This window comes from Limulus polyphemus, unplaced genomic scaffold (genome assembly GCF_000517525.1).
Source record: "Limulus polyphemus unplaced genomic scaffold, Limulus_polyphemus-2.1.2 Scaffold1850, whole genome shotgun sequence".
Taxonomy (NCBI): Eukaryota; Metazoa; Arthropoda; class Merostomata; order Xiphosura; family Limulidae; genus Limulus; species Limulus polyphemus.
Genome location: NW_013667460.1, coordinates 108,461 through 136,433, shown reverse-complemented (window position 1 = coordinate 136,433; position 27,973 = coordinate 108,461). Strand labels below are relative to the sequence as shown.

The window sequence follows — 27,973 nt, the reverse complement described above, 5'->3', positions numbered from 1 at the left end:
GTTAACTTATGATAAGAGATCTACTGAAGTCAGCTTTGTACCAGGAGACAAGGTATGGTTGTATAATCGCAGGAAGAACAAAGGGAAGTCTCCTAAGTTGTCTTCTCCATGGGAAGGCCCATGTGACATAGTGGATCATTTCTCAGACGTGACTTTCCCGGGTAAAATGTGGTTGGCGAGGTAAGCCAAAAGTGGTGCATGCCAACAGGCTCTGGCGTTATCACGGTCCAGGACATTTCAGTTGGGATGAAGTGGTCAGCAGAACAAATGACGCTGCTGAAGACGTGCCACCTGAAGATGTCACCGTCGAAGAATAAACTCTACTCAGTTTTGAGAAGGGAAACGGTGAAGCTCTTGGTGAAGTTACTACCACTGATGTGACTGTTATCGACGATAGGACATTTACTGATGAAGCAGATGAACCCCACATGAAGCAGAAGCCAACGAGACCTGTACAGAAGAAGATACGTCCCGTAAAAGTAAGAGACTTTGTTGAATTGTAATTTTGTGATTGTAATTCTGTACAGTTAATTAAGTTATTGTTAATTGTTATTGGTTTATTGTATGTGGTTATTGTTCGGGAAGAACAATATTAAGGAGGGGGCAGTGTTGCATCATCGAGATCACGTGACTATTCTCACGCCCTCTACTTTCTAGAACTATCCTGTACTTTGGCGAATGCTCTAGCATTTACTAGATATAGGGTAGTCTTGTATATAAAAGAGGGTGACAACGTGACGGTAATGTAATGTGTGTGTAGGTAATGAGTAAATGAACTGCAGTCAGAGAGAGACGTATTGTTGAAGTTAATGTTCGTTGTTAAAACGTTTGTAAAAGAGTGACTGTTGAAAATAAGTGTATCGTGAAGTTATATTCAGAAAGAATAAACCAGTCTTATTAAGTAAGGACTTGTGTCGCTAAAGTTTCGTCGGAACGAAGTTACGGAAAATTAATTAACAAACGGAGACGTAACAATATATATAGATGTATAATGTTATGAGATTTAAGCTATTTAGTCTGTTTTTGTGTTATAATTTGTGTTTACTCTAGAATGAAAGAGGTATAATTTATATTTATTTCCTAATTTTTATGGTGGTTGCAAGAGTGGCCAAATCTATGGAACCCGTACAGAGAATAATTACTGAAAATAACAGATAACATATAAAGTTTTTTCTTAAGAAACATTTGATAACTATCTCAACATTATAAAGATTTCACATGTGAAATTTCAAAATTTTCTGATACATAAAAGTATTTTTAATTTTAAAATACATATTACTTTTCATGATAGATAGGCAACATGTGAAAAGAAAAAATAGGCATGAGAAAAACATTGCTTTACAATCCTTAAGACTTAATAAAAAATTTGATATTTTGCATATGAAAGCATTGTAATGTTTACTGATAATATTCACTTACTAATTTAAAAGTAATAGCGTGAAAACTATAACAAGCACAAAATGGTTATGAGGTCAGTCCCAAGGACCAATCCCATGCTGAAAGATGTAACTGGAGTAGCCGTAAAGTGGAAGATAGCTGTGGAGTTGACCAGCAAGAGCAGCGGATAGTTCAGCAACACTCTTCATCGTGCATAAATGTTTGGTTCTTCCATAAATTATCCTTCTGGTTAGCAATAAGGTTTTAAATACTGAAACTTAAACTAACTTAGTCAGTGACCAATGAATTGTATAACATAACCAATGAGATCCTCAGTAAAGGAGAAATTTTAAATCTAAACCTTACTTATAATTTATATGTATTAACTTCTGTGATTGTTTTCCTATTCCGAACAAACATGACTGAGATATACTCTGTAACCACTGTCTTGAAAAAATGAATAAAATATATGTTTTATTCTCTTAATTATGGCTCGTTGTCTCTTACATAAACTACCTCAAGTTGGCAACCTGTGTAAAAACTAATGACTTCACCCTCTTGGTACTTCAAATAAATACCATTTGTAACTGTGGTGTTACTCCACATTACCACAACCTATTACATAAGCCAAAATAAATGTGCTACAAAACTAAACAATTCACCCACCAAGTTTATCTGTATAATCTCTCATAACATGTCTTAACCATAAACAATAATTTACTTTTCAACCTAAATTACTTCCAAGTACACATATATAAAAATAATAAGGTACAATGTTTTCGTAATTACTCGCACGTACACATTAGAATGATTTGTATTACAACAGATACCAGTCCTCATAAGCATTAACAACTGCTTTTACTTCCAAATTATCCTCATCCACTATTAAAATATTTGAGAAGTTGTGTAAAATGTGTCACATAAAAATTCTGTGCTTTGGAAATATCAAAATGAGAAAAAATCTTATGTTGCTTACACTTATTAACTTTTCTCAAATGTAGTAACAATGTACCTATGAGGATAATCCAATGAAAACATGTTTGCTGCAAAAGTGAACCATTTACAATTTCTTAAAATAAACAGAAAAGCAATAAATGTTCAAAAAACTCAGCACGTGTAAGTAATGACATCAGTTTTAAACATTCCAAGCCTACTGAAACACTTTTTCATGTCTTACTTCACAATTTATTTGTGTCACCAAAGAAAATTTAATCATTTGGCTAAGTTGTTGAAGTATTTAACTACATAAGCCAGTCCTTAAACAAAACATTTGTGATAAAGTCAACACTTTACTTTGTAGGTTGAAAATCATAATTCACAGAGACCAAGTTAAACCAAAAACATCACTGAATTACAGAAATTTTGTTCTGTATCATTAAAGAAAAGTACTTAATCATAACACACATGTAAAAACATTCAACAACTTAACTTGTTTGTTGATCACCAGTACCATAAACATCAGTACTTAATTACAGAATATATATTTGAAAACTCAAGAACTCACTTGACAAGATGATCGTTGTTGCTACAAACAGTCCTCAACCATAAAACATCTGTTATGGAGCTTGAAACAGGAAAAAGGCATGCATTCATCAAAGAACATCTGCTTTCTTCCTGAAGTTGAAAAATTATTATAAATGTCAAATCAACTAAAACTAATAATTCAAAGAACACTAAAAAGTCGTAACATAAAAAGTATTTTGATTGTTTGGCATTTATTGGTGCAAAGCAACTAGGCTATCTATAACTGGAAAAAAAGATGCAAGTAAAATATAATAAAATGTAAAAAGAAAAAATTAAAAAATGAAACAATGCCCAAAAAATTAGGTAAAAATCTAAATAGAAGTAAAAAGGCCAATGGCCCATAAAAAACAAAAAAAAACAATCAAATTGAACAGTGTCACCATTGCCAATGACACCGTCCAACATCAAGGGTAAATCTTTAGAAAATACATCTCTAAAATGATACTGCCACTGATCTTCATAATGGTGGCACAAAAGTCAAATGTGGACAGTTGAGATCTGAGTGTCACAAAAGTCACACATTGGTGGATCAGTCCCACAAAAAAAAAGAAAATGATGAGTAAAAAAAATGTGACCAATACGTAACCTACAAAGACAATCTCCTACCATCAATCCTTATGGAAACTATACGGCCAAAATATAAAAGTAGGTAAAGCTTGTTATGAAGCTTTTCACCCCATGCTGATTGCCAACTGGCGCAAAGCTGGGCCTTGATCAATGGACCACGGTCCATATATGGGACAGGCATGGCTGCAACTGAACCAGAGTAGACAGATGTAGCTAAGGTGTCAGCAAGCTCATTTCCGCAAATATCAACATGGCCAGGAATCCAGAAAAACTGGACAGAGATAGAGGACAGTGAAAAGTGGGTTAGACATTTCTGAATAATGATTCAAGGGCCAGTAGAGAGCTATGAGAGTCTGTGTAAGTAGTACAGTTAGTTTACTGCTTAGCTACTACATGATTCAAGGCAAGAGAAATGGCATAGAACTTGGCAGTGAACAGAGAAACTGTAGAGTATCTGTGAGTAATCACCGAGCCACAACCAACCATGGCAGAGCCCTGATTTGGCCTGATTTAGAATCATCCATAAAAACAGGAACAGAAGAATGGTTCAAAAGATGTTTGCAGAGAAGACAGTACTTCCAAATGGTAGTATCCAGCTTCCTCAAATAACTCAAAGAAAGGTGTCAGCTGAGGATGGTTATGAGCCATGGTGGGGTGGGCTGATCAATGGACTCAGTAACTTCATCCAATGACAAACTCAATTCAGCCAGTTGTGTTTGGATACAAAGGGAGGAATAGCAGACTGTCTATTCTGAAAAAGAGCACAGCACACCAAGAAAGGAATGCTGTGGTATGGATCAAAGCTTGGTAGCATATCATAAAGAAAGCTGCAAATGGCAGAGGCGAAGAGAAGGTTCATAGGACTCAATGTACAAACTCTGGACTGGGGAAATGTGGAACGCCCTTATGCAGAGCCAAATCCCCAGATGGTGAACAGGGTCCAACATCTTCAAGGCAGAGGGCCAAGTAGAACCATACACCAAAGGCCCATAGTCCAGCTTGGAACATATGAGGGCACAATAGATACTCAACATAGACCATTGATCCACTCCCCAAGTGGTGGATGAGAGGACTGGAGGATGTACAGTGCCCTTGTACACTGGACACGATGCTGCTTAATGTAAGAAATAAAAGTAAGCTTACGGTCAAAGAAAAGACCCAAGGAATTCCCCTCAAGAACTGCAGGAAAACATCACCAAGACAGAGCTCAGGATCATGGTGTAAACATCACTGGTAGCAAAAATGAATGCAAACTGAGTGGTGCACTTCAGTAAGCAAGTGAAAGCACTCTGAAGTTGCCATTTAATAAATCTCGCATACAACAACAGAAAAGAGATGTGGAAGTCGTCGACATAAAGGCCATTTTCAACAGTAGGAGGAAATTGTTTAGTGATAGCATTGGTCTTGATACTGAAAAGGGTGACACTCAAGACACAGCTCTGAGGAACTCCAAGTTCCTGTGAAAGAATGGGAAAGAGTCAAACCCACATGGACTTGGAATCACCTGTCAAGTAAAAAGTTATGAATAAAAATGGGTAACTGGCCACACAACCCATAGGAGTGGAGGTCCTGCAAAATGCCAAATCTCCATGTAGTGTTATAAGCCTGCACAAGATCAAAGAAGACAGAAACAAGATGCTCGCTCTTGAGGAAGGCTTCCCTGATTGGGGTTTCAAGATGAATCAGGTAGTCCACAGTGGAGTGCTATTGACAAAGACCACATTGGATGGGCAAGAGGAGGTTGTTTGATTCAAGGATCCAAAGAAGATGTGCATTAAACATCCTCTCCAAGACCTTACAGAGATAGCTAGTCAAAGAAATTAGACAATGATTAGAAGGAATATTGGGATCTTTCCCAGGATTTGAGAAAGGAAAAACAATATCCCTGTGTCAAGCACCTGGAGAAACATTCTCCTGCCAAATCTGGTTAAAAAAACCAGAAGAACAGCAAGAGAGGTAGGAGAGAGATGGCACAGCATCTCATAGTGAACATCATCAGGTCTGACTGATGTACTGCCAGATCGATGAAGAGCAAGCTTAAGTTCTACCAGTGTAATTGGGCAATTATAATCATAGAGATGATCAGCCCAAAAGGAAAGGGTTGATTGCTCAGCCTGAGACTTAATGGCCAAGAAGGCAGGATAAGAGACAGAGTGCTGGAAAGATAAGCAGAGCTCTTCCCAAGTGAATTGGCGATACTTTGTACATCAGTAATTTCCAGGCTATTGGAGAGAAAGATAGACAGGAGATGGGAAGAATACTTCCCACTGATCTTCTAAATCTTGTCCCAGATGACTTTGGAACTGGTGGTGAACTTAATTGAAGATTCCCTCTGGCTTTGACATCTGACCTGCCAAGCATGGCCCTTTTTTAGTCTTCCATGCCTGCTAGCTTGCAGGTGAAGACCATGAACGAGAATACTGTGGGAAATGTGTTGAGGTTTTGGGGATAAAATGAACAGTTGCTTGAATTATACAATTAGTTACTCTTCCATACAGTCATTAATAGGTGGAAGACTAATGACAGCAAGATCAAGTTCCAAGAAAGCAGTAAAGGAGAGCCAGTGAGCCCACTCCAACTTCTACCATGGCACTCAGATCAAGTGGCAACGACCACGGCCAGTCTCCCTAAAAACAATGGGAAAATGATCAATGCCTCGTGGGTCACTGTCAACCTTTCAAAAAAAATGAGAAAAAAGCAAAGGTGAACAAATAGATAGGTCAATTGCAGTAGAGACTGACTCAGTGCATGAAAACAGGTTAAAGAACCAGTACTGAAGAGAGAAAGGTTGTGATCTGAGAGCATACGCTCCACAGAAGGACCCCTCCCATCAATATCAGCCCCACCCCTAAGTGGGTTGTGTCCATTAAAGTCTCCAAAGATGAAAAAGGGTGGCAGCAACTGTTCTAGTGTCATCCAAATTAGAAGGGAAACCTCGACAGTTCCACTGTATCAAAGTGGCCATTTTTATTTAGGTGGAGGAGAAATGGGCAAAGAACACTTTTGTTTGTGACCACAACTTTTATTTTTTTAAGAAAGAGGTCTGTTGACCTCCATGGAACCTGCCCGAGGACGATTGGGAATATCTCTGTCAGAAAAGGGGGGCTCCAGTGACTGAGGGCATGACTGAATAATGGTCCTGCACCTTGGGGTCGAAAGAGATGGTATCGAACAGTCACTTGAAGCACTGGTGGGGACAGAGACAGAAGATGTAGACTTGTCAACTCTTGCATCCACAAATGACAAAAGACTCTGTTGGAAGCATGCAAAGATCTGTATGCACTCCCAATCTAGCACTGGAATAGAGTGCAGCCCCATATGTCCAAGATGGAATGGGGGACAACATCTTCCGAGTCTCTGGATAAGAAATGTTGTTTACAGTATGTAAATGTTGTACCTCTTTCTCCTCCATCCTCTTAGGGCAAGATCAAAAGTATGAGGGGTGGGAACCACCACAATTGATGCAGTGAGAGTCCAGTTGACACTCTTAGCCACCACAAACAGCACACATCAAAGAACCATGACAAGATGCCTTTGAATGTCTGAACCAATAACACTGGAAACACCTGAGAAAGTTAGAAATATAAGGCCATACTTTACAGTTCAGATAACCTGCCTTGAAAGTGGCAGGCAGACATGGTGATGTAAGTGTCAATACAAGAGTATCCAGAAGAAACTGACTTATTTTGGAAATAACCCTTAACTTATCTGGAGATACCTCTTTTTACCAAGACTATTGAATATTGTGAAGATACTACTGATAAAAGTAACCCTTATCTCATCTGGAGATACTCTTGACTAAGATAGTTGATATTTTGAGTATCCTGAAGATATTACTGACCTAGTTTAGAGATAACTCTTATCTTGCATGGAGACACTCTTAAGCAAGATTAATGATATTCTACTGCAAACTGGAGACACATGTAACCTTCTTTGTAGAAATCTTTTATTTTGCTATGGAGATACTCTTGGCTAAACTGCTTATACTTTGATGTAGTCTTTAGAACTCTTGGTCAAGGTTGTTGATATTCTTCCATAGTCTAAAGATACTCCTGAGCTAGTTTGTGAACATCCACTATCTAGACTGGAGATTCGTTTGAACCAGAAAATGATATGAATGATTTAATCTAAAGGTCAAATTCACTGATATATGAATAAGTACAAACATATGTACTCTGAGACTTAATAATGCACAACATAAGAGACTAAACTTCTGAATGAAAATGATGCTATAGTTTTACCTTACCACTTCTGTTTGTTAGTGCTAGATTAACCAAAAATTAAGAGCAGAACCTATTTAAAAGCTAGAGTCTAACTTCAGTTTATTTCTGAGCTTATCCATACAAAAACTATACTGAGTTTTTACATACTATGTATAGTTCGTCCCAAACATCTTGTGGTAAAATTCCAGTTTGTTGAAAAAACTTCTCCCATGGAATATTGCAGAAAGTACTTCTTGAATCTGACATGCTCAACTGGTAAGAAACAAAAATCAAGAAAATATGGGCTAAATCAATATCAATAGACCATTCATCTTAAGGTCTCACAATTTAAGAAAAAGAGGTGTGAATATACTGAAACACAACAAATAAAAATATCCTCTTAATTTTAAAGTTTTTGAAAAATAAAATGGAAATCAAAAATAATTCTTAACTAAAACTTTTCCAATCTCTTGATCCAGGCCATTCACTTATTTAGTTTCTCCCAATTAGTCATGTAATATAGAGAATGTTCACTTCTGAGGGATCACTTATTGGCTATGAGATGTATAATTTTATTCAGAGGTCTGTAGACAATTGGAAACAATTATGGTTATTAATATCTAAAAAACTACACTGTCATTCACATTGAACAACAATGCATTCTGCTCAGTCATTTGAATATTTTAATAACTGATAAAGATAAATGTGTGATATATGCATTTGATAATGTGTCCCATGAAACAAAAATTAAATCTGTGGGTGTGCAGAAAATGTTATGAAATTGGATAGAAAATTGGCTGGAAAGTAGAAAGCAGTGAGTTACAAGTTGTATGCCTTGGGGATCTGTGCTGGGTCCTCTGCTGGTTGTGATTTATATTAATGATATTGACTCTGGAATGACTAACAAAATTTTGAAGTCTACAGTGGCTAACAGTATCAAAGATGCTGCAGACTTACAGGGAGATTTAGATCATTTGAGGCAATGAGCCAATATGTGGTATATGATGTTTAACTATCTAAATGTAAGGTGATACATGATGTAAGGTTTTCACAATTCTAATTATTGTTACAATTTAAATGAGAATACATTAAATACTGTGGTTGAAGAAAAATATCTTGGTGTTGTGATTGAAAGATCACTTAATTCATCCAGACAGTGTATTGTAGCTAGCAATAGGGCTAATAGAATTTTGTGTAGCATCTATAGAAGTATTGAATACAAAACAAGGGATATTATTGTTTCACTGTATAGATCACTTGTAAGGCTTCATTTAGAGTACCGTGTACAGTTTTGAGCTACCTTCCTCAAAAAAAAAAAGACATTGAATTGTTGGAGAAGGTTCAGACAAGAGCCAATAGGATGATACCTGGGATGGTAGGATTGTCCTATTAGAAGAGACTAAAATAGAAACTAATATAGATCCATCAAACTTTTTTGTGTTTAGCATTGAAAACAATAGGATGGGGGGTCATAAATTCAAATTTTGGCAGCAAAGAAGTCATCTGCAGTGTAGACAGTACTACTTTTCAAACAGGGTGGTTGGCTTTTAGGATGAGCTTCCTTCAAGGGTGGTGGAGGCAGAAAATTTAAAGTTCAAGAAAAGATTGGATGAATACACAAGAAGTAAGGGGTGATTATAGCTGAGAGATGGAAAAGACATCCTTGATGGGCTAGTAAGCTCCTTTTTGTTCCTTTAAAATCTTATGAAATTTCATGTTTTTCACCATCTTTAGTCTGTCTCTATGCAGTTTTGGTATAATCAAATAACCAGAAAACCACTGCACTGTTTTTTTCTATTTACCTATGTGTATTTTTTGTTTTCTATTACAAATATAATCATCACACATCTGTATTGAAAGTGGCAATGAGCACAATGCCCTTCACTGGCCAAGCAGATGATGGCTGTAAATTACAGCCAAGAAATGCTGTGAGAAGATGACCAGATATGTGGTGATGCCAACACAAAGAAATGATGAAAGGTTCCTTGCAAGTTCTGAACCTATATTCTCTCTCAGTTCTACCTGATTATCTAATTTTTTAGCTCAACATAGATCTGTCTTGAGCAAAAGTACACTGATCCAATGGAAGCAATCATTGTCTATGTAAGTACTCGTAATGTTTTTTGGGCTATGTGTTAAAATCCATGTCCTGTCTAGTTATTTCTCATTGCTTGAAACTTAGTCAGTTTTCAAATTCAGATTACTCTTTACAGTTCCAGTTTAACCCTCCCATTATCAAGAGAACTATCTGATGCTTACACAGAAATCAGTTTATATGATAATAACATAAATGCCTAGCAAAGGAGATAAACACATAACAGTGCAACATTTCAATGACTATTTATCATCATTTTCAAGAGCCTGCTAACAATGTTAGGAAATTCATAGTCATTTAAACACAATGAATGAGCCAACAGATGATCCGCTGGAAATGTTTTTATGGATGTAATAATTCTGTAAATATATGAGAGAGGTTGCCATCCAACATCACAACTGATTAAATTTCTACAGTTCTTGGTGATATACCATTCTTCATGAAACCCTTATCTGGTAAAGTTGGTACAATTGTTATTAATTTCAATCTTGTTCCAATTATGGTTGGTTAAAGATATATGATCCACAATCGCATAATCCTTAATATTTCCCGTTTTAATAACTTTTGTGTTCATTAATGCATGTTTTTAAGAGACGTCTGGTTTCTCCTATGTAACAGGTGTCAGAATCATCTAACTTAATTTCATACACTATTGGTGAGAATTAGTTTAGATATTTATTGTTTTCTGGTAAACACTTAAGTTGAAATTTTTTGAAAAATGTATAATTAAAATGTATAAAAATGCAATGTGTAATTGTTTCCTTATTCAACATCAACTTGGTAAAAAAGAGTTTGAAAATTCAAGTGTGTGAGTAGTTGGTCAACATTTTCTTGATTAATGAGGCAAAAAACGTTGATGTCATATCCATGATAAATTTTAATTTCTCTTATAAGTGTGTTTAAAGTAGAAGTTTTACTAATTAAGCATCAACAGGAGAAACAGAGGTTCCCTTATCCATCCATGTAATTGTTTTTTACACAACATTTGTAAATGAGAACACTGTGGTTTCTAACAGAACTGTAGATAATCACACAATTCAAAAACCTATATATATGTACAGGGAAGTTTTATTTGGTTTCATTGTTTTCTCAGTTACTTGAAGCCCCAAGAAACAGGCACTGACATGAAATGGTTAATGACATCATAACATCAGATCATAATCAAATATAGCCAAACTTTGCAATTCATGAATCATAAGTTTAGAATTCTTGACATGAAACGTAGTACATATATAAAGTGGTTTTAAAATATCAATAACATGCTTCAACAACAAAATGGGATGGAAGGTTTATGCATTTTTGGAGAATGTAAAATAGTAGTAATTGATCTTCACTGCTGTGGAAATCAACATAATTTTCGGTAATACAACCTAACTGCTTAAGACATATTTAAGCATTGATTCAGGTCACTTCAAAGTTTGGCTATTGGGTTTGTTTTTAATATTTCATAAGTATTTCAGTCATTTAGTAGAATTATTCCTTTTGCATGATAACCATTAAAGTCAATTAGAATAACTGCATTATCCTTATCAGCTGGTAAAATTATGGCTATTTAAGTTTCTTAGTTCTCTTACAGCTCTTCATTCATCACTAGATAAGTTGTCGAGAAGCAATCTTACCTGGTAAAAAGTATCAGTAACTATATCAGAATTTTTATCATTTCTGGTCCAGGAAAAACTTCTGCATCTTTGACTGCTAAGCAAAATATCATTTAAAAAAATAGTGTGGAGGTTGAGACAAAAATGTAACCCTTTCTTTCTAGAAGATTTTTAGTTGCGTGTCAGAAAGTTTGTACAATGATAAGTTTAGAACTGTGTGTAAATTGTCTTCTGTTGTGATCAGACAGATTTTATCCCAGATTTGGATGCTTTTGCTACTCATCTTCATACACAACTTCCCCAGTTTTGATCTTCTGTTCCTCATCCTTGGGCTTTTGGTGTCGCCCATTACTCTTCCTTTATCTCCAACACTCCTACGTCAGCCCCCTCTTTGACATGCATCATCCAGGTGAAGTCAGTTATTAAGAGAGGAGTAAGGTCAAGAGGGGCATCTAAGGGATCTAAAACAAGGCACCATTGATGTATCCAAACCAACTGAATATGACACATGTTGGCAAGACCAAGAAGAACGAGGGCTTCTTGAGAAGTCAATGTCCCCAAAAGAGAGAGAACCTTTCGTACAGTAGTAGAGGATGAGACATTCCATAGCTCTCAATTGAAGTGGAGAATGTTGGGCACTGAAGATGGAGTAGAAAATACCTCCAAGACGAACCAAATAGTGTGTGTGTGTGTGAGGAAAATGTCTTGACTTTGATAAGCCAACCAATCCACTGCAGCAGTAATAGTAATTGTAGTCGTGACCATCTGAAACTGCAAGTGCATAAATCTCAAAATTGGAAAAGGAGAGAAGAGAAATAAATTTTCAATTCTCCACTAAACAGAACAAAAAAAGATAAAGAACAATGTAACTGAAATATAAAAATTAAGAAAGTAAAAACTTTTGAATATATTAATCAAGCCATGGGCAAAAGTGTATCTACACAATAAGACTGCCAATCAAGAAGTAGTTAACAGCTGCAAGATTAGAGAAGGTGCTACTTATGATAGGGATAGTGTCACACTCCTATTGGTGGAGGGTTGCTGCATAATCATTTGCATGTTGATATGCAGATATCTCATGTTAGCATACATGAGGTTAAATGGGAGTATCAAGGCTATTGGTAAGGGAAACTTTGCATCGATAGAATAAGCTTTTTGTGAGGGGAGGTAAGATATTTTATCAGAATTTAGCAATATTTTTAAAATCTTTGGGACATAAGTAAAGTCTTAAGTGGTTAGAAAGCTTACTGTTGTCTTCTTGATAGATCTTTAAAGTTTCATGACAATCAAAAATCTTAGCTTTCATGAATTACAGACTACCTTATAGAGTAATACTGTTACCTGAAGAGTTCTTGATTCATTCTTTAAGGAAGTGTGGAATGACACCCTTGGTAAGACAGCATTAACAAAAGATTATTTTTGTTGCTTTCAAGCACATTTCCATGCTATTTTCAAAAACAAATTCACAGATATAACAGTAACTTGTCTGTAGCTAAACATCAACTGCAGTAATAAAATTTGGCAAAACATACTTCAAAGCTGAGCCAAACACTGTACAAGCACATTTTCAACAATGACATTGAACAATGATGTTTACTGCTGGGATATTTGAATATTTTAATAACTGATAAAATAAAGGTAAATGAAGAGCAAAAGAGAAATAAACACAAAACTGCCCAATGTTCATAGTTCATTTCAGAATATGCCATTGTGCCATTCCAGTATATAGAATCAACCAGGTGCATTGAAATACTCCCCTTGAGTTTTCCAAATAAATTACTATTAAAGACAATTCACAGCAAAATGAGATGATTCTTGTTCTTTTTACAGTACTTTTGCATATTATTTATAAATACTGCACTCATAACTCAACATAATCTTATTCTGATCAATTTATACAAATTTCTGATAATGATAACACAACCTTTAATTTTACAGTCCAAGTTTCTCACGTTTGCCCTGTTTGACAAACAGAAATACTCAGTTGAGTTTCTCACCTCCACAAATAAAATGTGTCAACATATATAAAACAAAGATATCAATTTGTAGTCTTTCTATACATTTGTTGTTTATTTCTAGCTAAAATATTTTTCAAGTTAGTGGTATCAAAAACAGTAAAATCTAATTTTCTGCCTATTTTTTCTGTTTAATAATTTCCAAGCTTCTACAGCTAAGAAAAATTACAAATATATTATTAGAAAGATTAAATTATTTTGTTTCTCATAGTCTACCTCCTCTAGAGCTTTCTTTATTCCTAATATGAATGCAATTCTTCAAAACTTTTGGTTATTATGCTATGTGTCATGCTTGGTTAATACAAATATCGTAGACTAGATATACATTTTTTCATGAAATTACAGGATTTAGTATGTTATATTACAATAATTTTAAATGTACAAATGTGCAAGTCATGTAGTAACCACAGCCAATATAAATTTGCAGTGGAATGGCATGAATTAAAGCTACACTTTGACATTGCTTGGCATTTTGTAGTTAGTGTTATTGGCTGATAAGGGTAATGCAACCATTCTGATTGAATAATGACTGATTGTTTTCGAAATGATGTATAACAGCCTGGTCATTTATGGCAGAAGCATTGCACTTTCCTTCTGGATAAGCCATACTAGTCTATAAAAAACTGAAAATACAATTCAAATAATAAATGAATTTAAGAAAAAAAAATTTCTAAAAAAGAAAGAAAGAAAGAATTGAAATGATCAAGATACCAGGAAAATTCCCCTCCTTTTTTTGACAAACAATCAAAAATGCCAATAGCTGGCACACACTGGAAAAACAGCAGGCCAAAGCACTGTCTTAAACACAATTTAAAGACAATTAACTTCTTTTTATAACAATATTTAGGCCTACTGGTTTTCCAATATTTTTATGGCTTTCAGCACTCAAACTACAACTATTCAAGTATCATATAACATATATAAATAGTGTTTAATACAATGTTTTCTCCATACGTAAAGAACAATGACTTGTGGAAAACAAACAGATAGAGCTGAAATGCTATTTTCTACACACCTCTAATTTTGAGCCACAATTGATAAATTAAAAGGAATTTGGAAAAAAGAACATTTGTTATAAACTTGTTTTCTAACATGTTTTAGGCTTATTGAGTATAATGTTTGCATAAAAAACACAAAGAAAAACTAAAACATCCCAGGTCTTGAACAGGAAATGAAAAAAGAAGTGAGAACCATAGTTCTGTAGCTCACTGATCAAACAGAAAATTGAGCTTAAGGAAAAATGTCACATGAAAGCTATTCATGAGTGTATAAATTATTTAGTCTTAACTGAAAACATCTTCCACCAGATACTTAAAAATATAAATTATATGACCAAAAGAAATTAAAGTAATGATTGGCAGAGATCAAAATATTAACCCAGTTGGGACAGATATTTCCCAGTTATATCTAACTGAAGTTATCACTATAATATTTGTAACATTAGTAATGTTTTTTTAGGCATAACCATAATAGTAATAAATCTTTCCAGACATTAACATTCCAAGCTCTATAGCTCTGCAAAACATCATCCACATATTTTTCTGAGAAATTTCACTCAACATTTCTGACGATAAAGGTCACAACAACTGAGTCACTGATTCCTTGGTCAACCAAATGATTTAAGCGTTGTGAGCTATCTCACGCTTCCAGTCATAGTGATTGGGGATTGATATCACCACTACAGCCATGTGTCCAAATGCATTATATGTTCGGACAATGTCTCCTTTTCCTCTGACTAACTGTGAACACTCAAGGAATATTTAATGCTATTCTCTTCCTCCAGACCACAGTAGTATTTGATGGTGCCTCATCAACATATGCAGCTTTGACTACTTCATTCTCTGCTTCCTCGTCAAGCCAATGTTGCAGATGGTCACTAATAACATCATACAACAAGAAAATAAGAAATAAGCAACTGTTTCTGGGTAAATTGATGATGCTTTTAAAAATCATGTTGAAAATTACTGATCATCTCTAGTTGTGGAGTTATGATAGATTTATTCAAAATATTCTTATACATTATAAAAATAACTTTTTCTTTAATAACATTATTTATTTATTCATTGAAAATTGCATTTAAGAATGTTCAAAAACAATACATAATAACAAGTTTAAAAAACAATGAATATAATAAGATTATGAACTGAAAATACATTAAGGCTATGTTCAAGACTTTCATCATGGTATTATTTTTTATTATAAGATATCTGTTTGACTTGTGCCTTTTGTGTATGTTCTCAGTTTCATGCTGTAAGAACCAACAGTAATCTTCCATCGTTGCAGGATTTCATCATCCTTGATACTGCTGTTCCTCTGAACAAATAGCTTGATGGAAGCACTCACCATGCTCATCACTCACTGCACCTAGATCATTTGGAAAGAAGTCTAAATGGGAGTGTAAAAAGTGCATCTTTAGTGACATGCTAGACTACATTTTACTGTAGTTCTTGAGCATATCATCAATCACCATAGCATAATCTTCATATCTGTGATTTCCTAAGACATTTTTAGCCAGTTTAAATGATTTCCAGGCAGCTAGTTATTTCTAATTGATTTCAAAAATCATCATCCATCATCATTTTCTGAATCTGTGGCCTGACTAATATGCCTCCTTTCATTTTTGCTTCAATGGTTTTTGGAAACTTGTCAGACAGATATCTGAAACCATTACCAACTTGGTTCATTCCTTTTACAAAATTATTCATGGGTCCCAGTTTAATATGAAGTGAGAGCAGAAACACATTTTGATATTCTCTTTCCCTGGTATGTAATTCTCTCTCAATGGCCATTCCTTCTTTTTAAAATGATTTTTATCATCTTGGTTGTCCAAGAGACACAAAAAGCAACAATTTTTGGTGTATATACACTCTGCAGGCCTAACAAGAGTGCAATAGCTTTTAGATCACCACATATGGCAATCATATTTGATAGCCTGAAGTATAATCTGCATACTTTGATAACTTTCATATTCACAGTATGAGTAACAGAAATCAATGGCTTAGTGTTCCAACTGTGCAGAAGTATAGCTTTCAGACTAACTTTAGATGAGTCGATAAAAAGTCTCCATTCTTGAGGATGAAGTTCAGTACCTAATTCTTCTATTAGTGTATCAACATTTGTACAGAAACACAAAGTATCTTGCATGCTGTAGTGAGAAACAAGACTTTGATAAATTGAAACTCTTGTTCCTAAAGCTAACAAATTCCATTGCTGTAAAGGCGAGCCAAGAAGTTCCCCATTCTACTTTGATAGAGTCAAGTCACAAATAATATCATTTAGCTCTTCTTGTGTGATCAGATGTGGCAGCTTACATTGAGGTGCCACAGGAACAGAAGCATTAGATGAATATATTTCATTGTCTTCTTTGCAGGATAATTCTTCTGCTTCCCAATTCACTGGTGGTTGTGACACTGGAAAACCCATCCCCATGAAATACTGGTTTCATTTCAGATGCAATATCTGGATATTTAATGTATTGTTTAGTTTGCCTGAATATCCAGAAACATTAGTCATGCAAAAATAACAGTCAGTCAGATGATCTTTGGGCTAACACCATATCAAGGGAATTGCAAATAGCATACTTGCTTTCTTCTTATTCAGCCACTGTATCAAGCTAGATGTGTAAACTGTACAACACACATGTGGAGCCCAATGTTTTAATGGGTCACCATTTTTCACCCAAAATAGTCAAACTGTAACACACTTTTCACAAATGTAGCATGATGTGTTTGAGTGATTTTTCCACCTTTGGACTTTACTTGAAGTGGAAGCAGCCAGCATTTCAAATGATTTTCTAAAAAAACATAAAAAGAATTTATGTTTACTAAACTAGAGTTTAAAAGATTGAAAAAAAAAAAGTTTTGCAGAAGTTGATTATACCATGGGTATGATGTGAGGAAGGTCAGACTCTCTTTTGACTGTGCATGGAACGAGGCGAAGTGACCATCTGAGAGAGAAGCATGTGACTCTACCCCTTTTATGCTCAGTTGAGTGACTTCTTGAATGTTCTCAAAAACTGAGTGCAAGGGTTTTGTGATCCCTTGGTGGAGCAGGTGAGCATTGGAATGAAGCAAAAGTTGTGCAATTCACTACAATTATATTAAGAACAAATAGCACATATGAACAACATGTTTGGAATTTTACACAAATACAATACAGTCAGTGTTTGAATTTATCAAAAATGTATGTCTTTACCCATTTAACTGTCTGAGTAAACTTATTTTCACAGCATAAATTAATTGCACTGAATTGATTGCATAGTATTTCACATAGTGCTGATAAAATATTGAGATATTACAATAACTCAAAATCTAGAGGTGATGGACAAATTCTGACTACATTTTTGAAATCAGCATCATTAAATGACTTTCCCCAATAGCAATTTTTTGTTATCCAGTGTAATGTACAGTTTCAACTTATCAATATGTTTAACACAACTTTGCATACCACAACCAATCCATACGTGAGTGATTTCTGCATCACTGGTGTATATTTTTCACATCTGTTGTTGTATGAACTTATTTGGAGAAAATATGGTGAACTGCTGCTCTATTGCACAATATGCTATCACTGAATATGGAAAGAGATCATCCTAGTCAGTAAAACTGAGCATACAGTGCAATTTATTACTTTTTGGAAAATCTTTAATCTCAAAGAGTTTAGGACTATTAGCTGAACCACAGGTCAATTTCATAATTTTGTGAGTTGTAGTGATGATATATAGCACTCCCTTCCATACTTCTAAACATAAAGTGCTTCCATGTCCGTTTACTGATCTATGTTGGTGTGTTTTGCCTTTGTGCACAGTAAGTAGTGCCCAAGCTAGATCCGGATCCCTTAACCCTTTTTGGATAGGAGAGGTATTACCAACATTCCCCTTCTTAGAGTGAAAATACTTATGCAAACCACATGAAACTTAGTATAGACATTCTAACTAGCACCTAGTATTTGCTTTAAAAATTTCATATCATTATTTTTTTGTTTGTAGGTCAGCACACTGCTACGCAATGGACTGTCTGTGCTGTGCCAACCACAGGTATCAAAACCCGGTTTTTAGCATTATAAGTCAGCAGACTTACTATTGTACTACTTGGTGGCTCATATTATTTGATTTGGTATTTTTTAAGTTGTGATATTTTCAAACCTTTGTTGTAAGATACTGTTAGATATTCATTAACACATTTCTTTCAGTATTATATTCTACAAATTGTAGTAGTCAGAAATTCTGGCTGTAAGTCATAAAAACACCTCAAAAATTGACAAAGTTTTATCAGATCTCAAACCTCATCACTACCTTTTTCAGGTTAAGTATCACAATTTTTGCCAATATTATTCTTGGTCAATATCATTTCTATATTTGATATATAGTTTGTTTTCAATTATAATGAGTTACGCTATTTGCTCATGTTGTTTGAATACAATAATATTCCATAAAAGTCATCCATACTCACCAAATCCAACTGACTTTACCTGACAATGTCATAGAAGATTATTACTTTAGCCTATAAATATATAATTTATCACTAAAACATTTTTAGAAATTAAAAGAAAAATTCCCAGATAAGTGGCTTTTCCTAAGTGTTGTAAAATTCATATTAGAATCCTTTGTTCACCCCTATAAGATCTGCAAGTAGCCAATGTTGATAAACCACAAATTATTACTAAAACCACTTTATTCACTTTATAATGAAGTAGAAAGAGTAAAATCTCTTTTATCCAATAATTTTTAGCCATTAGGCCTAACTATTTTCAAAGCTGAACTGCATTATTATGTGTTCAGATCACTCAAAATGACATCACTTACTTTGATATTTAAATCATCTTGGCAGATAATAAAGTGAAGATTCATAAACTCACTTGTGAATTCATCAATTATTGCATGTTTTAATAAAGTGCAATATCACTATCACTAGGAAGATTTTGTGAAAACAATTTGTCAAAGCTTAACAACTGCAAAGAAGGAGCTGAAATTATATGATCAAAAATTCATTTTCAAGTTGTAAGTTATACTGGTATATTGTTATGTCAGCATATGCTTGCATTTCATATTTAAATTATCTTTGCCTGATGATGACTAAAATAGTCAAAAAGCTCATTTAAGAATTCAATAACCAATTCAAGCATTATTTAACAAAGTGCAATATTGTTATCCCTATTGAAAACAAAGTGACATTTACTAGCAGATACTAAATGGTTGTCATAACAAAACTACTGATATAGAAGTAAACATTGTGCTAAAAGAAGCAGAAATCACTATTTCTTCCTAGACTTTTGAAAGGGGGAAAAACTCTTAAAAAGTCAATAAGTGTGTTGTTTCTTTGCATGACTCCTTGGAGTTTTGCAGAAATGAAATTTAGATCACTTTTTTAATTAATTTCATAAATTACACAAAATAAATGTTATATAATGATAACATACCAATTCTAAAATATTTTTCTGTTGAAATTTGTTCTGCCAAATACATTGATGAATCCTGTTGATTAGGTTCTTGACTATTCTATGCTGACCTGAATTGAAATTGTCTTCACAAATTTTGACTAACAACTTCAAATGTACAAAAAGCCATGTATTCATTTGCAAGTGTGGTTTGGCTGAAGTAACACTAACTACACTGTCAGTTTTAGTCATTTATTCATGCATGTTATCAACAACTGTTCCATCTGGTGTCTCTACAACATTTACATTATTACAAACCATAACTGGAGAGGTAATTATCAGAGTAAACACATCTTGGTTTTTGAAACAAAAGCAGTAGGTCTCACATGTCACTTACACCAAAGAATAAGCTCGCCATTCAATAAGATGAAATTGTGTTTGTAGAACACCATGAGGCAGCATTTGTATATTAGACCAAACTGAAAAATCATCATCTGTAGATACCTTCACAGTCCACTTTCTTGCATATAGACTGGTTGACACTTTTGTTATTAGGGTTTTCATCTGCATCCCAGGTCACCCGCTGCTAGATACACAGGAGTGTTGTCAGACAGGTCAAGCAGGAACCTTCAATCTTAAATGTGATGTGATATCTTTCATGCACACACACTGGTTATTCAGATGTATTTGGGTATCTCCAGGTGAGTTATTTAGATGGTTTGTAGGTTGCAATGATGATTGTTCCACTAACAGCTGTCATAATGTTCATAGTAGACATTGCTGTTTAATAAACTGTAATGACTATCCCAGTTTCTGGGTCAGAGTGAACTCCTTAGTCTCTGAGAATTTAATCTCTTGAAAGAGTATGATATCATCAAAATCAGAGTGCTTCTCACACAAAAGGGCAGTTTTTGGTTCCACTTATACCCATGGCATTGCAATAACCTATAATAATGTGAGATTGGCAGAGTCTTGTGCACCTTCTATGCATGTTTTGTTTACAGCTTGATGTTTAGGGCTTGATTTCCATATTGTTCTCCATCTCAACAGTTGAGATCCTGTGCTGAATGCATCAGATCTGTAGTACCCAGTAGGTACCCATCTGGGTGATATTTTTAACATATTATTTCTATCCAATATACAAACCACTTTCTGCTCATAAACTTCTTTTCATATTGCTGTCTTCCCTAGCATAAAAGAAGAGTGAAAGTGGGCCAGTAACCTCTTAGAATAAGGCTGTCAATCTTCATGTAGAAGCTTACTGACCAAAAGGACATAAAGATAACTTCCCACCAATGTAGGCCTTTATGCAGATAATCCCTAATTACAGCCTATAGCTAGGCATCTCCATGTTGTTTTCACCCTCTAATAACAGAGAGTGGTGAAGTATCCTATCCATTATGTCTTACCAAAACTTACACAGTATGTATGGCACTATCTGTTTCAGCTCTTAGATCAAAGTCAGGATGGCCATTGATCCCACATTCCAGAAATTTATCTGCTCTAATGTTGCATACAACAAGACTGATCTTACTAATAGGTTAATCACTATCTTGGACTTGATGTCTAGTAAAAGTACTAAAATTAAACTCAAGATAACTCTAACATTAGATATATAATTAATCAAGACTATGTCTGTATTTGTACTTATAATTTAATTCACAGTACCTCTAACTGTAATTAAAACTAAACAATAAATCTATAACAAACACACAATAACAATGTATTTATGCCTATAATTAAACACATAGTGACAATGTGAGTAAAAAAATTCTGCAATTGAAATTATAACAAGATAATTTGTACTAAACCTGTGTAGTGGTAACTTTGCAATATACCTAAGTAAAACACATGGAACATTGCATTTATACCTACAGTTTAACAGTCAGTAAGTATGTAATTAGATCTATATCTCATCATGGTGTAGTTTATAACTTACTAGCAGATCTAAAATCAAAATCCTTCACAACTCATAGGCCATTATAAAATATTTAATTTTTTTTCCCCATTTCTCTTCTATTTACCTTTTTTCTTTGCAGAGTTTCTTAATGGACACATATTCATATCATATCATATATGCCTCAATAATTAATTCATCACTATTATTCACCACACCAGTTCACTCTTCTAGGACTATTCTGAATTTAAAATGAGCTTAATGAACATTTAGCTTTAGTGACTGCTGTAGGAAAATTACAGTCTTTAATCTTTCATAGCCTTGTAAACTGTTATAATGGAATCACAGTCAATTTTTTTTTCCTTTCTTTCCTTTTTTTTTAATGTAAAGAAAAGAAAATTATATTTTTAATATAGAGAAGTAGAGATTAAGCATTGCCACTTACTACATAACATTAAAAGTAACAATGTAACTATCGTAATCACTAAGTCTAGCCTAAAAACAACATTTAGCATAAAATTGTACAATTTAAGCAAATTAACTGAAGTTACCTATTATATTCTCAAAACAATGCAAAATTAATTGAAATACATTGTAGTAATAATATATTAATAAAATTAATAGTCCGAGCCTTAAGAAATTGTTTTACATTCTCTAAGGTCCTTCTCATTCAAGTAATTTATTTGTGCAACTGAAAAAAAACAACAAGTGTCAACTACACAGTCTTGGTAGTAAAGAAGTTAAGAGAAATAAAAAGCTGCACTCACTGTTGAAAATGACTTATCACAAAGGAATCTGAATACTTTTGATGTATTTGTGAACACTTCAGGCTTTGGAAAGTTTTTTTTAACCAGTTAAATAAAATTATCAGAAATGTAATTCTCAATCAACATAACACAGTTCTGATATTCAATATGATTATAGAGAAAATTCATATTAATAATTATTATGTCTTAAAACTACTTTTCCTACAGAAAGTAAATTCCAGAAGAGGTACAATGACAGTTGTATATTTTATTTAGAAAGGTTTGGATATGGTACAATGTGTTTCAAAACACTTCCACAAAATGTGTCCACATGCTGCCCATATTCTCAATCAGCATAAGTTAGGCTACTGTAAGCATGATCTGTTCTAGAAAGTGTTCACTGATTCTTATAATCTCATTTCTAATGTACATTTTTAGGACATCCAAATTTTGATGGATATTACCTTCAAGGAAGCCCTACAGTTAAAAATCTACAGGTGAAATGTCTACCCGAACAAATAGCTTACATTTCAGTCTTCTGTGAAAATGACTGACAGAAGACTTTTAACAGGACAATAGTTATGAGAGGTTGACCCAACTGGTTGGAAAAGTGATGCTCTCACTGCTTTGCTCTTCCAGACATACAACAACATACTTTCTGAACATTTTCTCATACTAAACTCCATTTAACAAAATAAATCTGAGTAGGATAAGTTTTATCAACAAATTTAAAGTAATAAGGATTGACAATGAAAGTGACAGCACATACAGTAACATGAACATGGTAAGTAAACTTCAAATGAACTGTACTGGTTTTCATGAGCATAAAAGAAAGCATTTCTTGAGTTGGCACACACATTAATAACAAAGGTGGGCTTCCTATGTCCTTAGGATGTTTTATCAATCACTGGCCTGACCAAAATCTACAATGCAAAGCCAAATCACGAAAGTAAATCATATCCATAACAACAGGTAGTTATCTAAAGCAATAAGTTTGTAGCTTTAGTGTTTCTTTGCTTACTTTCCATGCTGCAGTTTGTGGTAAATCAAGTCCTAGAGAAACACTTCTTTCACTTACAACTCCCAAACAATACTTCTCAGTTTGATCTTAGATATTCTTAGAAACCTCCACTGCTGTTCCCACAGATACAGATAACTATCCATAATGAGAAGAATCTTTTATAAATTCAGTTGTTCTGACAAACCTAATTTATTTTCTAACATCCATACAGTACATACAAAGAAGTAGGTGGCCATTTTCACTTTTGAATTGCATTTTGGCCACTTTAAACTAAAATTGTTTTCATTACATAATCAAGGAAAAGTACACAATGAAATGCATTATACTCAAATCAATAATCTCATATTGTTGATAAAGAGAAAGAGAGAGATAAAAGCAAAAATGTTAGTTTATGAGAAAAATGTTTTAGATATGTGGTTTAATATAATTTTGAAACATCCTGCACCATATACAACCCCCTCTGAATAAAACTTATGATTTTCAATATGCCCTTGGTGAAGTGTTGTTCTACTAAGACAAGTAATTTTTAAGGTATATAATAAAAGAAAAACATGTCTGTTTGTTTCCTTTACAACCATCCATTATTACATAGAATATATTTATGATTACAAAATGTAATTTTAAGTCAGTGATTTTACACACTGTTTTTAGTGGTGATATCAATTTACTAAATAATCTAAAAGTTATTTAGTTAATTACAGGTCAAAGATTGAACCTTGAAATACCCAATTTGTTTTTAGGGTGAGTCTTCACTATGTAAATATCACATGATGATGTTTTACCTATGGATGTTAACTCTGTAAATCATCACAGTGAATCCTATTTCCACCCAGGTTTTATATGTTTTATTAATTCCTTAATAATATTGTGCAGGGCACCTCTTATACTATAAATTAATTATCAACAATAAATTAGGCATTATAATTTTCATCTCTTATCCTTTTGTGTGTCAGTAAATGTGATCAAACAAGAAAAAACTTGCATTTGAAATACTCACAAATGGAATATCTTTAATGCCCATCACGACTGGCACGTCTAAGGACTCACTACTACTGCCATCTAAGGGTGTAATTTGGAACCCCAGGATCACTGTTTTCTCTGGTATCACTACTTTATCCTATAAGATGAAGTTAAAAAAGTATGTTTATATATTTTAGTTAACTTTTAATCAAAGAATACTTCTTCTATTAAAAAAGATGTCTAGATTCAAAACATCAACTCCATGAGGAACGAAACAAATTACAACTATACTCTAAATGAATTAAACTTGAATAAAAACATGTTTCATGGTAAATGTAAAGTTTACAGGATTATTCACATAATTTTAATCAGAGATGGCAAAAAATGTTTGCTTGGTTTAAGTTTTTAAAAAAGCAAAAAAAAATAATCACTGAGTGTGAAACCAATAATGTGACAATCATACACTATTTATAAAGTTGTTTACATTATATCACCTATTATACTAGTTTCATAAAATGTACTTCGTGTCTGAAAAATGTTTTTCTACTTTAACTAACTGACCATGTGATATTACTGCTACTAAAAACTGAAAGTATACTGAAGAATTTTAAAAAGGTTTTTAGAAGAACAAAAAAAAAGATACGAGAAGACATCGCTGGAAAGTTGAAAAATGTAGCTTGAACTACCCTCAGTTACCACATACTTGATACTGTATTTACATGTACCATTATCTAATAACAATCTACATGACTGCAACTATCTCTGGAACCACAGAAGTCACAATAATACTTCCACCTTTCCAGTTATGGAAAACATTGTGGAGATGAATACTGTGTCCAATTTAACAATATTCCCCAAATTCATGGATGGAACAAAAAAACATGCATGTCAGAACTAATCACAAAATCACCAAGTAATTTACTGCAAGAAAATCAAAATGACTATTAACCTTCACTGCTTGCTGTTTCAAGCCCTTTTTCATTGATTTATCAAAAGGAAGTATCACAAGCCAAATTTAGGAGTAAGATAAAGAAAAGAACTCTTGAAAAACCTTAATGAGAATGGAGAACACATTGCTTAGTCATTCTAACCACAATTACTCCCAAAGACCATGGATTCACTGAAGCAACAAGTACTAAACTGACAGGGAAAACAAGTATACATTATACGTTAATGACTGCAGACCTACCTTACTAGTGATAACTAATCGTTAACAAAACTTGCATGGCCATTTGTCTTAACTTTCCAATAATAACTAGATGTACAGGTAGTTTTTACCATACTACTCACAAGTAATCCTAATCTGACCTTGATCAACAAGTCCTACTTTTACACAGATGGAAGGTAAGTATTTCCACCTCACCACTGGAGACTATAATATAATAAGTTTACTTTATCCACTAGTTTTACCTCTGTCTTGATAACTTGTTCCATCTCAACTTAGAAACTATTCCTAAATTGAATTACAGCTTATCTAAACTAATAATCATATATATGCTTTGATCTGGAGATTAAAACATTAGCTTGGTCAGCTCTAGGAGATTAGTGGAAATTGCTGTTCAGTTGATCATTTGGGTCATTAATTGATTACATTCAGTTAATTTATTATTCACAAATGATAGAGGTACTGCAATCACTATCATAATGCTTTCTGTTCACCATAATGTGATCATTGTAGTAAATAGTCTTTATGATGGCTATATGTATTAATCATTCTTGCAATGATCAATTGTTTCCATTTCCACAACTACTTACACATGTTAATGAGGAGAATATGGCAGTATGACAGACCCACCAATACCAAAATCAGACATGTCTGACCACTTTTTCACCCAAACAATTTTTTTTTTTTCAAAAAGTTATAAATGATTTATTTATTTGTGAATTTCTTTTCCTTGTCAAAACATGAATTTCAGTGAAGAAAAGATTATGTAAAGGTCTAATCTGTTCTGTGATTCACTACTTCCTCTGCAGCAGACTAATATCACTGAATTCACAGCTCATCAGTGCTGCTTGAAAGAGTGAAAAAATAAACAAAATAGGCCTCATAGAGTGGTGGAATGTAAGCAGTTTGTTTGGTTTTGATGAATAGTCCTTTACTCATCACTAATAATCTAAAATAATTCAGATGTTTGGATAACATATGACATGCCAGCACAATTAATTAACTATTATTTTTTAGTACTAGATCATTATATGTTTGGCAAAATGAAGCAACTGAAACACAAATTTTGTTGAAGAAAAGAAATTCACAAACTTGAAATTAACAGTATATTAGAAATTTAACATTTTCATAAATTGAAAATGTATTTCTGGTAGATACTTACTTCTGCTCACAAAACATTTTCTCGACTAGTACTTCCCTCCATTCATACAAATTTTTCACTTGCAACTAGCCTTCTAACTCCCACATCTTTTGGCATATCAACATTTAAATGATCATGCAGCAACTCTCCCCCAATACAACTAACACCCTCTCTAATCATGCACCTGTTAATCATTTTGAGATTGGTCATAATTACACCAGAAGTAGGGAGGACAGGTGGGAAATGTGAAGGGAGGTAAGTATCTATCAAAAACACATTATCACTTTAGGAAAAATGTTAACAATACCTTCCACTCAACACTGGTGGCATCTGGAATCATACATCAGGTCCACAGTAGGAAGAGGGTTCACTACCTTTCATCTCAAAAATGGGTAGAGGTAGGGAAAAACCGAGATTCCGTAACAAGAACCCATTTCCACATCTGTGCACCTCCAACACAACCAACACCTGATCCACAGAGAACCAACATCCAGGAGAGCCCAGGTAGATGTTCATCTCCAGGCCAAAACCTGGTGGCATTGGGAATGTTTCATCCAGTCTGCGGTAGGAGGAGGGTATCCCAGCCTTACACAAGCATGAAATAGTGAGTCTCATCCAACTACAACCAACACCAGATTCACTGGAAACCAGCAGATGGTAGGAAGAGGGACCATAATATTGGGGTTACATGTCCAGTCTAAAACCTGGCAGCATTGGGAATATATCATCCAGTCCATAGTTATAGGAGGGTCCCAACCAAACACACATGAGGACTTATTTAGCTGGACCGTCACCAACCAACACCTGATCCACCAGGCACTGACATCCAGAGGATGGTAAGGAGGACGAGTGCCTCAGCCAGATGGGCAAACTGCAATACAATCAACACCTGGAGGCATTTTGAATTGTTTATCAGGTCCACAGTAGGAAGAGCATCACACCATCAGAAGAATGCCACCATCCTACTTTCAAATTGAGTGGTATGATGTACTCTAAGGAGAACAGGCCTTCTTGGTCCATCACCCCAATGGCTATAAACCGTAAGTGGCAAGGACTCCCATACTCCACTAGAAGAAAGAGGGAGCGGGGGAAAGAGCGTTGGTAGAATCTTGATGAATCAGGATAACTGATCCGTGACCAGGTTAATCTTATAGCCCCAAGTACCCTTTACTGCACATGACACAAGGTTTTCATGTCCTAAATTCAAAATTTTATCAAACTACTTTTGTTTATGTTATACCAATTATAATAGCATAAAATCTTAGCTAATAATCCGTATTTTAATAGCAT

General features: G+C 34.2%; 1 protein-coding gene across 1 annotated transcript in view; it reads right to left on the bottom strand.

The window, feature by feature from the left end:
* LOC106465152 (L-fucose kinase-like) overlaps positions 1–27,973 on the bottom strand; it is a gene marked incomplete at its 3' end in the record, with an annotated part of 210,195 nt that overhangs the window by 92,741 nt on the left and 89,481 nt on the right. Inside the window, exons 13-15 of the mRNA XM_022392980.1 lie at positions 24,415–24,534; positions 7,839–7,943; positions 2,882–2,991 (exon numbers count right to left, since the gene is read on the bottom strand). Coding sequence (XP_022248688.1) covers positions 2,882–2,991; positions 7,839–7,943; positions 24,415–24,534 — 335 coding nt within the window. The remainder of the gene's footprint in view (positions 1–2,881; positions 2,992–7,838; positions 7,944–24,414; positions 24,535–27,973) is intronic.